Source organism: Pelodiscus sinensis, chromosome 5 (genome assembly GCF_052426305.1).
Source record: "Pelodiscus sinensis isolate ZL-2025 chromosome 5, ASM5242630v1, whole genome shotgun sequence".
NCBI classification, from domain to species: domain Eukaryota; kingdom Metazoa; phylum Chordata; order Testudines; family Trionychidae; genus Pelodiscus; species Pelodiscus sinensis.
The window spans coordinates 21476338-21492394 of NC_143056.1; the positions used below are offsets into that span (position 1 = coordinate 21476338).

The 16057-nt window shown below is 40.7% G+C and overlaps 1 protein-coding gene across 10 annotated transcripts in view; it reads right to left on the bottom strand.

The window, feature by feature from the left end:
* The window catches only part of TRAF3 (TNF receptor associated factor 3), a 98770-nt gene that overhangs the window by 10877 nt on the left and 71836 nt on the right, over window positions 1-16057 (bottom strand). For all 10 annotated transcript variants that reach the window (XM_075926530.2, XM_075926524.2, XM_075926520.2 and 7 more), the window contains 2 exons: window positions 11417-11557; window positions 272-446 (listed from right to left, as the gene is read on the bottom strand). In XM_075926530.2, coding sequence (XP_075782645.1) covers window positions 272-446; window positions 11417-11557 — 316 coding nt within the window. The remainder of the gene's footprint in view (window positions 1-271; window positions 447-11416; window positions 11558-16057) is intronic.

Here is a 16057-nt window from a genome sequence, read left to right on the forward strand (position 1 = left end):
GAGAAAATATTTGTAATTAAATTTCAGTGTAATTAATACTATATTCCTTGAGAACAAAGAAAGATAAGAATCAAGTCTAAGGGACAGGAAGGCAGAGAAGTGTAATTCCATTAACAAAAAGATTCAACTCCTAATTTCCTCTTCAGGAAACGGAAGTGTCACTTATGTTTTTAAAGGAAAATCACAATGGGAGTTGCATTCAAAATAGCTTATTTGGCTTTTTTTACCTAAAAAAGTGGGTGGTATTTTACTCCATAGTGCTTACACTCACCTGTATTTCGAGCTCCTTGTCCTCCAGTTTTATCAACACTTTCCAGCTCACTCACTCTATTCTGCAGGGACTCCACACTGCTCTTCATGATATCTGCCTCCTCCCAATTCTGTCGGAAGGGGCGGATCTCTTTGTCCAGCTCTTTCAATTTCTCTGCTTGATTATCTATTACTCGCTTTATAAAACAGCAAAATTTAGTTAAAATTAACCAAACTAAATTTGGTAAAAAAAGACAACCACCTGGAAGAGCTGGAAATATGAATGTTATACACGGATTGTGTCTGTGACAAAAACCATTTAAAATAAACTCACATCAGTTAACTGAACCTTAGTGGTAGTGTAACCTAGAGGAACAAGGATGGGACTAAAACCAGAATGGCTTTATTACTGATTCTGTCTCACTGATCTTCCTGGGAGGCTTTGGGTAGGACACTTAAACTCTCAATTTCCACCACGTGTGAAACAGATAACTACTTAAGCAAGGGTTTTGTGACAAATGAACATCTGAATAGCATTTTTAAATCAGAAAGTCCTCTATCTGTGCTAAATATTATGACTGAAGGACAATCAGGATCTCCAGTTTAAAAAAAAAAAGTTTATAAAATTATATTTTGTTTGTTGATTACAACAGTTTGCTTCAGTATAAGATCTTACAATGAAAGTTGTATTCATTTGTTGAGTTTCATTTGGAAAGTGTCTAAGTGATTTAAGCACCAAAACTCAGTAGAACACATGTTTCTGCTCACTCAAGCACCCTTTGCTTCTAAATTTAAACAGGTCATGTATCCTGAAGGTGCTCCCAGGTTCAGCTTTATTTTTACAGCTATTCATCATTTTAAAAAGCCATCTCATCTCTGAAGCAGGCACAATCACTTCATTTCTCACTGCTCTATTTCAATAAAAAAAATTATACTAGGAAAGAAAAGTGCACCCACCAGATTGCTTCAAATCTAATACAAAAAATATGGAACGTTTTACACTGTCACAGTTAATTTAGAACAGCAGGAATTTTAGCCAGAACCATATATTCAATTATAGAGTTCAAATGATAGTGAAACCATTTGAGACAAGAAACTACTTGGCTACCAGCTACAGTTAAATTCCAGATCTCAACCGACACTTTCATATAATTTGCCTTAGCAAATTTCAAAATGTTTTATTTATTTATATTTTGTATTTTAATACAAAAACAAGTTCAATTTATTCTGTGTCTGCTTGCTGGGCAGATAGGCCAAATAATCAATATTCTTCATGGGGATGACTCGAATGTGTCTCACTTTATTCACTTCCCTTCTGATTGTGTATTTTAATCATTAGATTTCATTACATACTAGAAATCTATAACAATTAAATGAAGACTTCAAGTTTGACAGTCTGCTGGTACAATTATCGTATTCTATAGGTGTGTTTTATCTTGCGATAGCTAAGAAATTCTAAGCAAAATGGTAAATTTCACAAATATTCATTACTTTTTTTTTACACTGATGCTTCAAAATAAGTATGCGTGAAACCTGAAATGTGAAACAAAGCTCTGCACTAAATCAAATATATGGATTTGTGCTATCAAATAGATTAATGTTACTGTGCATTGTGATGCTAATCACAAAATACCAATAAAAAAAACCCTATTTCACTCTCACCTCTGGGGCAAAAGACAACAGAGGAGAATAAAGCAAAGAACGGCCTTCAGTTGTATAGGTAAAAGGAGCACAACAAGAGATGACCTAAACCAATTGTATAAGAGCATATCAGCTAACTGGAACCAGGAGATCACAGATTCAGAAGCACACAAAATTTAAAGTACTCCCATAAGGTGACACTTGACTTGTATTCATAACACTAGACTGCAAGCTCAGTGAGGCAGCAGCATCTTTTTGTCAAGTTTTGTATAGTGCCTCACACAATAGGGTCCTGATCTGTGACCAACACAAAGAAAAAAATTAATTTTCAGATGAACCAGGAAGTGCCACTATGGAAAAAAATATGGAAAAAGTTTGGGCCAGATTTTTCTTTGGAACAATGGTGGCAATATGGGTAAAATTATTAGACTATTTTTAAGACCAATTTTTCTCTACATCAAGCCATATTTAACACAATACATCTTAATACTGTGTTTGATGATAAAGCATACAAGTTTTACAAAGAGTTTTGTTTGTTGTCCGAAAGTGTATTATTTTATCCTTCATGGGTTGTAATCTATTGAAAAGTAGGCACTGGGACCTTATGCCTCTTCCCCTACAGGCAAGCAGAGGACGTTCACACTGAGAATACAGGCAGTCCCCGAGTTACGCGGATCTGACTTACGGTGGATCCTCAGAGCAAAGCCGCAGAGGATGCGGGCGGGACCGCGGCGTGTCTCGGCGGTCCCGCCACCTGCATCTCCCTGGTCTGCTGGGGGGCGGGGGTACGCGCAGCTAGTGTGCCCCCCCTCCCAAGCAGACCAGGCTTTTCTCGCCGCCGACGCCTGGGGTACAGCAGCTGGGGTGCTGCCAGGTTGGTCCCGCAGTGCCACTCTCGGTGCTACTGGACCAACCCGGCAGCACCCCAGCTGCTCTGCCCCCAGGCGTCCCCAAGTCAGCCGCTGCTGAAACTGACCAGCGGCTGACTACAGGAAGCCCGAGGCAGAGTTGCTCTGCCCTGGACTTCCTGGAATCAGCCGCTGATCAGTTTCAGCAGTGGCTGACTTGGGGACACCTGGGGTGCTGCCGGGTTGGTCCCCGCAGTGCTGAGTGCGGCTCTGCGGAGACCTACCTGGCAGCGCCCCAGCTGCTCTGTCCGAGGCGTCCAAATTCAGCCGCTGTTGAAACTGATCAGTGGCTGATTCCAGGAAGCCCGGGGCAGAGCAACTCTGCCTCGGGCTTCCAGTAGTCAGCCGCTGGTCAGTTTCAGCAGCGGCTGAATCTGGACGCCAGTTCCAACTTACATACAAATTCAACTTAAGAACAAACCTACAGTCCCTATCTTGTACGTAACCCGGGGACTGCCTGTACTGACAAACTAACCCTGAATTTAATATAGCAGTGGAGAATTATATTTTCTCTAATTATGTCATTAGTCACCATGCAGATGTCTCACATTGTACTCATAAATTTTCAAACAGACATGAATTTTCTATTTATGACTTTCTATTTCAGCCACTGACTTCTCCAGATTATTAACACACACAGCTCTATGACTGCATTAAGCCACACATGCCTTTTCTGGATACTGAAATGGGTGATTTTTAATCTTTCTGAAGGCAGATACTCATTTGTTATATTTTATCCATTTATAAAAATTGTACACATTATTTCAGGACAAGTCCTGGCTAGTAAAACTAAGCCTTCTCCAGAACTTAGACAGTAGAACTCCAAAAGGATCTCAGCAGCTTTCAGGAAGGAAGGAAGGGATAGACAATGTGGGCAAGGCAAAGTCTTTTATTGGACCAACTTTTATTGGTGACACACACAAGCTTTAGGACTGCACAGCGTTCTTCCTCTAGTTTGGAAGATATTGCGTGCCACTGCTAACTACTAGGTGCAACAAATAGTTTAGCATAGCACATATTCTAAGGACAGAACTATACTATACTTACCGGGATATTGACACTGTGGCAATCAAGCTGGGAGGGATTGCAAGGGATTTAGAGAGTCATAATTCAAAATGATCTGGACAAACTGGAGAAATGGTCTGAGGTAAATAGGATAATGTTCAAGAAGGACAAATGCAAAGTACTCCAGTTAGGGAGGAACAATCAGTTTCATACATACAAAATGGGAAGTGACTACCTAGGAAGGAGTACTGTAGAAAGGGACCTGGGGGTTATAGTGGACCACAAGCTAAATATGAGTCAACAGTGTGACACTGCTGCAAAAAAGCAAACATGATTCTGGGATGCATTAATAGGTTTGTTGTGAGCAAGACATGAGAAGCCATTCTTCCACTCTACTCTGCACTGATGAGGAGCAGTGTGTCCAATTTGGGGCACCACATTTCTAGAAAGATGTGGAAAAATTGGCAAGAGTCTAGAGAAGAGCAACAAAAAATATGAAAGGTCTAGAAAACATGACCTATGAAGGAAGATTGTGTTTGTTTAGTTTAGAAAAGAGAAGACAGAGAGGACATGATAGCAGCTTTCAAATACCTAAAAGAGTCCTACTAGGAGCAGGGAGAAAAACTATTCTCCTTAACCTCCGATGATAGAACAAAAAGAAAAAGGCTTAATTGCAGGAAGGGAGGTTTAGGTTGGACATTAGGAAAAACTTCCTGTCAGGATGGTTAAGCAATGAAATAAATTGTTTAAGGAAGTTATATATCTCCAATGATGTAGATTCCACAAAAGCAAGTTAGATTAACATCTATCAGGGATGATCTAGATGGCGCTTGTTCCTGCCGTGAGGGCAGGGGACTGGACTTGCTGATTTCTTGGGGTCCCTTCCAGTTCTAGTATTTTATGATTCTATGAGAATCCCTGCAAGTTGATTTAGCAAGTCCAGTAAAGATCCGCTAAATTGACTGCTGATCACTTGTCATCAACTTTGGTACTCCACCAGAATGAGACTCATAAGGGAAGTTGATGGGACAGTTTCTCCTGTCGACCCCTTGGAGTGTAGACCCTGCAGCAACTTGACCTAAGGTAACTCCAGTTACATGGTCCGAGTTGTGCACCTTACATAGACATTGTCCTGTAGTGTAGAGCTACACCCAGGGACCATTCAAGGGTGAAGTGGTCTGTTAACACCCTAGTAATTACAGAACAAAAAGAAGAGTTAGCAGGCTACAACTGTTGTAATAAGCCACATTAAGCTTTATTAAGACCATGATTTTCAGTATTTAGCAAAGTTATGCATTTAAGATGCCAGTCAATCATATCAAGAAGCAATAAATGGTTCCTTCAGGATAACTCTTCTTTTCCTTGGATAATACTCTGGGTGCGGGTTAGAGGCTAAAAGGAAGTACTCTGTACACGTAATGATCCTGACCAAGGGAAAACCTGAGGAACTGTCTATGGAGGAATTGTCTACAGGCTGGATCAATATATTCAAGTAAAAGCAACAAGGAGTCCTGTGGCACCTTATAGACTAATAGATGTATTGGAGCATAAGCTTTCGTGGGCAAAGACCCACTTCGTCGGATACATGTAGTGGAAATTCCAGAGGCAGGTATAAATATACAGGCATAAGAAAAGAGTACCAATCAAGAGTAAGGCTAGAGATAATGAGGTCAATTCAGTCAGGGAGGATGAGGCCCAGTTCTAGTAGCTGATGTGGAGGTGTGAACACCAAGAGAGGAGAAACTGCTTTGGTAATTGGCTAGCCATTCACAGTCTTTGTTTAATCATAAACTGATGGTATCAAATTTGCAGATGAACTGTAGCTCAGCAGTTTCTCTTTGAAGTCTGATCTTGAAGTTTTGGTAATATACAAAAACCTGTAGGAGAACACTTCAATCTCCCAGGACACACAGTAGCAGATTTAAAGGTAGCCATCCTGCAACAAAAAAACTTCAAGACCAGACTTCAAAGAGAAACTGCTGAGCTACAATCCATCTGCAAATTTGACACCATCAGTTTGTTTAATTCTAAAGACTGAATGGCTAGCCAACTACAAAAGCAGTTTCTCCTCTCTTGGTGTTCTACACCTCCACATCAGCTGCTAGAAGTGGGCCTCATCCTCCCTGACTGAATTGACCTCATTATCTCTAGTCTTACTCTTGATTCGTACTCTTTTCTTATACCTGCATATTTATACCTGCCTCTGGAATTTCCACTACATGCATCAGACGAAGTGGGTCTATGCCCACGAAAGCTTATGCTCCAAAAAAATCTGTTAGTCTATAAGATACTACAGGACTCCTCATTGCTTCTGCAGATTCAGACTAACACGGCTACCCCTCTGATACTTATATTCAAGTAAGCATCCTGGATGTCAAAGATTGAGAACCAATCTCCTTGCTCTAGAGATGGAATAATTGCTACTAGCGTGACCATCTTGAATTATCAGGAGGGAGGGATAGCTCAGTGGTTTGAGCATTGGCCTGCTAAACCCAGGGTTGTGAGTTCAATCCTTGTGGAGGCCATTTAGGGATTTGGGGCAAAAGTTTGTCAGGGATGGTACTTGGTCCTGCTGTGAAGACAGAGGACTGGACTCAATGACCTTCAAGGTCCCTTCCAGTTCTAGGAGATAGGCAATCTCCATTAATTTATAACTTGTTTAGTACTCTTAGATCTAGTATGGTGTTCCAACCTCCTTTTCGCTTGAAAACCAGGAAACTTTGGGAATAAAAGCCTTTTCATTCGAAGTGCACAGGAACAGGTTCTTTGGCTCCTAAGGAGATGATCTATTTCCTCTCTTAATAGTCTTGCGAGAAAAGGTCCCTGAAAAGGGATGGGGTGGGAGAGCAGTAAACTGGACAGAAGAACCTTGGAAATTACCACCACAACCCATCTGTTGGAAACTAAGTACTCTAGCACTGGAGGAAAAGAAAGAGGTGACATCCAAAGGAATGTGAAATCCATGTAGGTTTCAGCTGTTGTGGGGAGTGGTCTTTCAGGGCCTCAAACCAAGGCATTCAAACTGCTGTTTCAAAGTGGAAGGCTGATGTACCAAGGACTGAGCAGTGGTTTAATGCCTTTGAATACTAGACCTCTTTTGCTGTGGCTCATAGTAATGCTGTGAGGGCAGGTATTGGAGTGGTCGGTACCTATGGGATTATGAAGAACTGAATTTCCACTCTTTTTCCTGGTGTGGAGATCTGTAGTGAATGCAGTGTGGCACCGGAGTCCTTAAGAGTTTGGAGTGAGTCTTGTCTGACAAAAGTTTGGAGCCTTGACCATTCCTGTACCTCTTCCGTCACTCTTGAGAAGTGACACCACAATGCCCATCACATCACCACCACCGATATCACGCAAACTGCTGTATCCATCTTCCTGCTACTGACTGGTCCTTGAAACTGTTCCTATAGTGCTTCTGGAAAATGGTCAATAAATATATTAAGTTTAGCATAGTTCATGTGGTCATGCTTTCCCATTAAGACTTGATAATATGCAATCTTGAAGTATGCCTTCCTACCAAATAAATCAAGTCTCTTCTAGTCTCTCATAAGGGGTGGATTTAGTATGATGCTGTTGATGGGAATTCACAGCAGCCATAATGATGAAGATAGGCGAAGGTTCTGGAAAAAGGAATTCTGCATCCTTGGAAGGCACACAGTACTTTTTATTGGTCCTTTTACATGCTGTTGTGATAGAGGATGGCCTCTTGCTCCTCAAAAGTTTCCTCTTAAAGTTCTGGGGCTCTGGCAACAGAGGCTGAAGGAGACGATCTTATCAATTTTTGGTAGGAAACACCAGATGTCCAAGAAATATGATGTTTATAGGCTACCTATGGGTCTTAATATGGCTACTGGGGTGGGAGAAAGGGCATGGGTGGTGGAATCCACCAGTGGTGATAACAGGAGCGTTGAGGCTCAGACCAATGATGTACAGGGAGTGCCCTGGTTGATGTAGATATGAGCCATGTGTGAGGGTTATGAGAGGATAGCATCATGGTCATTATTTAAGTTCTTGCTGTATAGTAGTGAAGGAGACAAGAAAAGGTGAGCATGTCAGCACTAGCAGTGATTCTAGGGATCAAGATGGGTTAGGTACTGGGGCCCTGGCACCAAAGCAGCTGGGACACTGGAGTCTCAGCCACCATGAAATCTCAAAAAAAATTTAACTCCTGTGGTACCGCAGTGATCGGTGCTGAAAGGGCTTGTCCACGCTGACGTGCCAGTACCGAGGAAACTGGCAGAGATCTTGTGCGGGATGACTGTGGGCTGTTTGGAAATAGTCTGTACCACAGATTTCCACTTCAGCAGCATTTTTGCGGAGATGGTATTATCTTTCCTTTTGCCTTTGACAGTGAGTTTGACAGTGCTGTTTCAGAGTTTGTGCCCTGCAGATTTTTAGGTTTATAGGCAGCGTCTGCAGTAGAGGACCCATCTGTCCTATGAGTACCGTGTTTTGGAGCAACTGGTGCAGAGGTGAACAAGTATGCTGGGGATCTCCACCAGCCCGAGAGCTCAGTTTGAGGGCTTGCAGCCCTCTTTTTGGCAAATTTGTGAGGGAAATCAGAAGATTTTCTCCTTAGCTCAACCTTAGAGGCTGACAGATCTGTGAACAATCTTCACCACAGAGGGGATATGGGACTGGGGTCAGACATCAATTTAAGAGCACCTTCCATAGGAGGGGTTTCAACTTTAATACCTAGTTCTTTTGGGATCTAGCCTTCCATTGTTGCCAGAAGGTACACTTTTATGGAACATATGAGCCTCTAAGGCAGAGAGCACAGCAGCAGTGTTCATCTTAACCGGTATTGCCTCCCTGCAGAAGAGATATCATTTAAATCCAGAATAGACACAAACATACCTACAGTGTAGCACCCATAGGGACACTACTCAAAGTAGTTGTTTAAAGTTCTAGGAAAGACATAGCTTTTCTAGAGCATTACCATCCATTGATAATGGAGATTTACCAATACATACCCAGTCTGCTTCTATGAAATGGTGGGTAAGAAAACAGTTTGTGGCCTCCTTGTCAAGGTTATGAAACTCAATCAAAGAAAGTAATAAAGTTTACCTTAGAGACTAGGACAGAGAAAATCAGTCTGAACAAAAAAGGTCTCAAGTGCTGAGGTTCCTGCCAGCACCCGCTTGTCTTTTAATGCCTTTATACTCAGAACTGTTAAGATCACTGTTGCCAAAGTGTCTTGCAAAGCAGACAACAATTAACAATTGTAATCAATGAAACAGCTGTACCCAATACAAAGGAAGCTTGCACGGAAGCTAATACTGATAGCCTACTGGAAGTTATCAGTATGCATAGGACTTTCATGCTGAGCAATTAATGCCTGTTCAAACAAACTATGCAGCACTATACTACAACTATTAGTGGCTTTGGTACTTCAACAACGTAAGAAAAGTTATTTACTTACTTATTCCCACAGTGTAAGAACTAGGGGTCACCAAATAAAATTAATAGGGAGCAGGTTAAAACAAGGAAAAAGAAGTTTTTCTTCACTTAGCGCACAGTCAACCTGTGGAACTCCTTGCCAGAGGATGCAGAGAAGGCTAGAACTTAACAGGGTTCAAAAAAAGAGATAGATGGATTCATGGAGGTTAGGTCCATCAATGGCTAGTAGCCAGGATGTGTAAAAATGGTGTCCCTAGCCTCTGTTTGTCTGCAAGTGGGAGATGGGACGATCACGTGAGGATTACCTGTTGTGATCTTTCCCTCTGGGGCATCTGGTATTGACCACTGTTGGCAGACAGGATAATCACCTAGATGGACCTTTGTTCTGACCCAGTATGACCATTCTTATGTTCTTTACATGGTCTGGAAAAAGAGCAGCTCACAATAGATAATTAATACTTTCTGTCATCCAACAGGTGTTGAGACTGGCCAAACAGTTCATAGGAAATCAAAATATATATTCACAGACTGCCCTTGCAAATCTGATAGAGACCGTGATTTCAGCACATGAGAGAAATCAGACTGAAGTAACATTAAGGGCACTATTTGGTTTGGAATAATGTATGTAGGAGACGGAGATAAATAAACGATGGGGGGACAAACCTCTTCAATCCCCATCTGCCATCAAAGGGACATCTATTTCCTTCTGATTAAAATGTGTTAAAATATGTTCTTATGTTCCAAATAGAAGCAGAACACCACCATGGCTTAAACAAGTTAAAAAAATTATAGTAAGTTGCCAGTACCTCATTAAACATTGTTCTCTCTTTTCTTATATTTCCTTTCCCACCATTAGTGATTAAAAGAGAGAACTGGATGTGAAAAATTTTCAAGATAACTTACTTCAAGCTAAGTTCATTCGTTCAATGAATACAGAGGCACACAAACGTAAAGCACACCCTTAAGTTTGTTATGTTTGGACAGCGTTTCACATAATGGGGCCCTGATCTTTGATTGGGGTCCAGAAACAGAATGCAAAGAAAAATAATAATCTTCAGATGAACCAGGAAGTGCCAAGATACAGAAAAAAATATGCTGCTACCCTGAACTACTTTTACAGTGCTGGAATGCAACATTGCAAGCATGCTACCATATCTTAGACCACCACCTATGCAGGGTTTGTCACCATCACAACTTGAATAGGAAAGGCCAAGAAACAGATGCTATGGAGTTAGTTCTGATGTTTCAAATACATGGGACTTCTAGATGACACTGAAGTAACAGCCCCAGCATACTAGTTTTGGGATACAGTTCTGCTGAACATGCCAACTTTTAGAAGGACAAAACTGAACCCATGTTATACTTTTGTTTGGGTAGTGACATACTGCTTAAAATACCTGCATTTCTCCTGCAACATCAACTGAAGAGGACACTGTTACTTACATCCTTTTGAAAACTGATGTATACTACTTCAGCATACTGTTAAAGCTGCTTATGTTTCACTCGAGAGATGGAGATGTCTAGATGTGTCAGAATGTTGTTTGCAACAATACCTTTATAACTTATAAAGAAATTTTTGAGGGTGAAAAGTTCTATATAAGCATATGGTACTATTTTCTCTGAAAAAATCAGGCATAAAGTCACTAGATATATAGGAGAAAAATATATACTCAAATGCAGTGCAGAGACTCATGCTGACTCTGTATAAGGGTGAATTTCAACCATGATGAATACCTTCATTCGTAAGTACCAAAAAGGAGAAAGAAAATACAGAGTGAGCATAAGACAATTTAATGGGATTTAACTGGCCTTTGCTTCTAACTTGGCAGTGGTCTGGTTAAGCAGACTTTTTATTTATAAAGCAACAAAAAGGAATTACATTCTTAGGATTACAAGTACTTTTCTGACCAGGTACAATTTAGCTTTACACTTTTTTTAAAAAAAAATAGGCTTTTCGGGCAAGTCAGTTTTTTTAAAATAGTCCAATTAACATTTTAGTGAAAACTTTTAAAATCCATCAAAAGATTTACATATGAAAAACCAGCTGCTGAGCAAGAAAAAGGGTACATTTAAAAGCTTTGTTTTATACACTTCTTTTTTAGTATAATGGTTTGTTGTTTTTTAACTAGACCCCCTCACTTAGCAAGTGTAAAGGCACAGAACAGAAGCTACTGTCATTTTTTGTTTTAATGGGGAGAGTCTAAAATTCTTACCTGTAAATGATGTATTTTAGATTCATTATTCCGCAGCATTTCCTTCTGTCTTTCAATTTCTATTTCAAAGCTACAAATCTGATTATGTAAAGTTTGTATACTCTTGTTCTTTTCCAAACTTTCATTCTGGAGCATGGCCACCTGGAAAAAATTCTACAATTACTCCTGCCAAAACTGATGAAAATACCTATAACTTCATTTTTTAAAACTGTCCTACAGATTTCCCCTTAAATTCAGAAGAAAGATCCTAGCAAAATCTCTTTCCATAACTACCAGAAAAATCTGAAACTTCTAATGGCTTTTTTGTCCTCCTCCCACATAATTGTATTGATACCTCTTGGCCTAAGAAACGAGAAAAAGGGATATGCAAAGGCAGCAATAAATATTATCTCTAAACACAACTGTTTAATTGGATTCGTATTTAATAGGTCAGTGTCCAGGCTTTCAACTGACTCCCTAGCATGGAGTTGGTTAGAAGTTCAGAGGAAGCAGCCTATTTAGCTCCAGACTGGGTTTGGTTTACTAATTTTACTTAGAGAAATGCCAAAGAAAAGTAGCATTAAAAAGTTCTATGTAGGAAGGATGAAGTTTAGTAAATACTATTCCCCCATGCTAAATCCTAATCTAAACAAATTAATCAAGTATGGTAATTCAGTGGGATTGGGATGGCTGGGCACTAAAGAAAGGTGGTCAAAGTAGCTGAAATCTGTGAAGCCAGAGAAAATCCAAAAGGGTAGACTAGCACGCAAAGAGGATGCTAATGAGGATAATCTTTGTCTGTAGGGACACACCTTTTTATACATACTATTCATTTGTGACTGGTTGTGATTTTTAAACCATCAGCCATGTCATTGGAATACTGTGTGGAACATCTTTCAGGAGCCACAAAAAGCTTTTACATAATTTCCTTCTGGCAAAAAGCACGCATTGTCCCTATGAGCAAGACACAGTGGGTGAAGTAATATCCTGGGACCAACATGGCTACAACTATTGGTATGTTCTTCAACAATAAAACTAAAAGTATTTGACATCTAGACAAGGTTTGACTCATTACATCTCAGCAGTGCTTCTGACAGAGAATACAAAACACCATTTTTGATCCAATAAAACAAATGGGAAAGTCCCTCAGACTAATTAATTATAACAAATTTAAACAACAGAACTAAGCAACGCCAAGACAACTTTTTGTGCAGAGGTCACCAACCAGTAAATCAGGATCAACTAGTTTATCTTTGAGCCTCTGACAGGTGATCCTAACTGGTTTGGCTGGGAGGCTATCAAGTGCCAGCACTTCAGCTATCCCTCCCCCCCACTGCTTTTCCTGCCCCGCTGCCTTAGAGCTGCCGCCAGGAGCATCCTGCTTGCTGTGCAATATGGGGGAGGAAGAAGTGGGGGAAACTGATGTCAGGGTGTCCTCAACCCCACCACCTCTATACCCCATCTCCACAGAGAGGGGGAATACGACAGGGTTCGGGATGGAAGGAGCTTGATGGCAGCTGCTCCTATGTCTGAACATGCTCAGCATCCTCAAAGGAGAATCTCTCTCATTCTCCTGGAAGTAGCTGGCATGTCCCTGTAGCCCCTGGAGGAGGCAGGGCATGGAGTTACACATGCTGCCTTGGCCTGCCAGCGCCACCCCTGTAGCTCTCCTTGGCCAGGAATGGGTAACCATGGCTATTGGGAAGTGTAAGGGTGGTGCCTAAGGATGGGGGACAGCATGTGGAGTCACTTGCTCCTCTGCCCCAGGAGGGCTGCTGCACATGCTAGCCACTATCAGGAGTAGTGCAGGGCCAGGGTGGGGCTGAGCCTACCTTACCCTAGTGCACCACCGCCTGCGAGCCAACTGAGGTAAATAGTATCCAGCCGGAGCCCACATTATGAACCCCTGCTCCAGTCCTGAGCTACTCCTGCTCCCCTAGCCTGAAGCCCCTCCCACACTCCGAACCCCTTGGCCAAAGACCAGAGCCTACATGCCAAATCCCTGTCTTTGCATAGTGAAAGTGAGTGAAGATGTGGAAGGGAGGGGGAGGAAGTGAGCAGGGCAGGGCTGCAGAGAAGAGATCAGGTGGGACGGAGCCTTGGAGAAGGGGCAGGGAAGAAGGCAGGGCAAGAGTACTTGGGTTTGAGATAGATCCTGGATTACACTTAAATTCAAGACATGATCTTGTGCTTAAAAAAAAGCTGGAAACAACTGCTTTAACGCTTATCTGATTACGACAACCTTGACTTATAGCGAAGTAGGCACAACTCTTGGTGCACCATCATTTTTGCTGTTTTAAAACCTTGCTCAGTATTTTCTGTGTTGTTACTTCACTGCCAGTATCAGAGTCAAGAACGAGATCTTTACAAGGTAAGGTTAAGGAGTAGTGATTTCCATCCCCGCAAAGTGCAATCGCTGAATACCCAGACAAATTAAGAGTGCTCAACAGCACTAAAAACTTAAGGGGACATGATCGCACCACAAGCAGATCATATACCTCATTTCTAGTATAACACAATAGAAGAGGGTCTAGTAGAAATAAGGCATGAAGCTGATTTTTTTCTTGCATTACAGAGGGATAAAACTGCCACCACTGAAGAAAAGCATACCAAGTGTATTGGGGATATTGTTCAAGAACAGTTAAACCATGTGAAAGATTTCCTTCTGAATAAAATCAGACCTTCTGGGTAGCTACTCTAAATTGTGCATCCAACTTTTCCTTAATGAATCAGAGTTTTTACTTGATTGTGAAATTTGCCATTCTCTTTCTCTCATTATTTTCCTCTCCATGTCTCCTGATCACAAGCCAGCTGCATCTGTGCTGCAGATATTATATTTCCATTTTTAGGTAAGCTACATTGTATGGCCTGCCTTGTATTGGAATTTTCTATGCAGTTATAGGGCCATATCCTATGATCCTTAGGTCAGACAAAATGCTACATTTGGGTGTGAGAACAATGAATCTAAAAGTAACTCATGCAGGAATAGAGATAAATAGACAGGAATCACATTTCATTTGTCTGAATTTGATTACATTAATCAGAAAAGGGAGCACAAAAGGAAACAAAACTATTATCAGCATTTTATGTACTGTACCTGAAATCAAATAAATAATTTCTTCACTTGCTTGCCATATTTCAGTGTTATTATGTTGTTGTGTTCCAAAAGCATTTAACGAATAAAGGCATTATTTTGCAATTTCAGAATTCTATTTTAGGAAACCAATTCACACTTCCAGATAAGAAATGAAAACATTTCTCATCCCCTACAAGATTGGATTAAATAGTCAATCTCCACATTTAAATCATATGGCATGGCTTTGTATTTAAACATACATAGCAGGACTTAGAGAAGTTACACAATTTTGAGTGAGTCACGATTCCCAGCCTCCCAAAATCCCAGAGTATTTTGATTCAGGCTTCTATAGTTTGAGCCACTACAAAGAATGATTTAAATCATGAAATTCAGATTCCCCAACATCCAAAGTTTTCATTGGCTATACATTTGTTTCATCTCCTTACTTTTCTGTCAACAACAATATTCACTCACTGATGTTATCATTTAGCAAATACTTTGGAAGTGACAACAGACAGCAAGCCTGAAGGTTTTCAGTTAGTACACCATTTAGGTGTTATGTGACATCAAAAATTTATTCTGAATGGGAGCAGTTAACTTCTTTTATTTCCCTCCATACCAACCCAGTTAAGTACACAGGATGAACTTCTGGCCTCACTTAAGTCAGTGGCTAAACTCCTGTTGGCTTCAGTGTGGTCAAGATTTCACTTATATTCTTCAGAAGTTCTCTCTTCACCCTAATGCATTCAGTGCCATGAATTACTTCAACTGGAAGAAGGTCCTTAGGCTTTGTTTACATGCCTAAAAGTAAAGCACAGCTGTGGCAGTGTTTTAAAGCAAAAGTCTGACCATGGCAGGAGTGCTGGGAAGTTGTTCTCCTATCACTCTATGTAAGCCACCCGTGTGAGGGGAGTAATTAACAGAACTGGAAACTTGTTTACACTGGTGCTTTACAGAGCTGTAACTTGTGCTCAGGGACAGGAGTGGAGTGTTTTTTCAGAACCCTGAGCCAGAAAGCTGAAAGGCAGTAAAATGGCAGTGCAGACTTGGCCTAAGTCACAATCCAATTTGTAACATCTCTTGACAATAAAAATCACTGACATGTGATATGTGGTTAGCTATTCTGGTAACTTGGTACTGTCCTGGGATTTCCAGTGATTCAACTCATTCATTATGAATAGGAAGAAGTCTACAAAGCAGGAAGTGCAAAAAGACAACTGTGATAAACACGTATGCTCTACAACTTGGTGAAAAAAAATCATACCAAGGCTTTAATTTTCTTACTACTAAAAACAATAAAGAGAGACAGAATTTCTCAACAGCTTTTGAATGATAACATGCGTATCAGGGCAATTATTTTTAAGTGCAATATGTAAGAAAAATATACTGTAAATCAATGGAAGAGGTTTCTTTTAATTATGTAAAATAAATGTTATATCTTGACTCAAATTAGGAAGAGAGAAAATCAGAATATAAAACTGAATCTGTTAAAGCTGAAGCATTTTGGTATCTACATTACCACTAAAATTATGGGAGTTTCTTAGATCGAAAAGGTGAGGGTAAACTGAGATGCTGTTCTTCTTTGC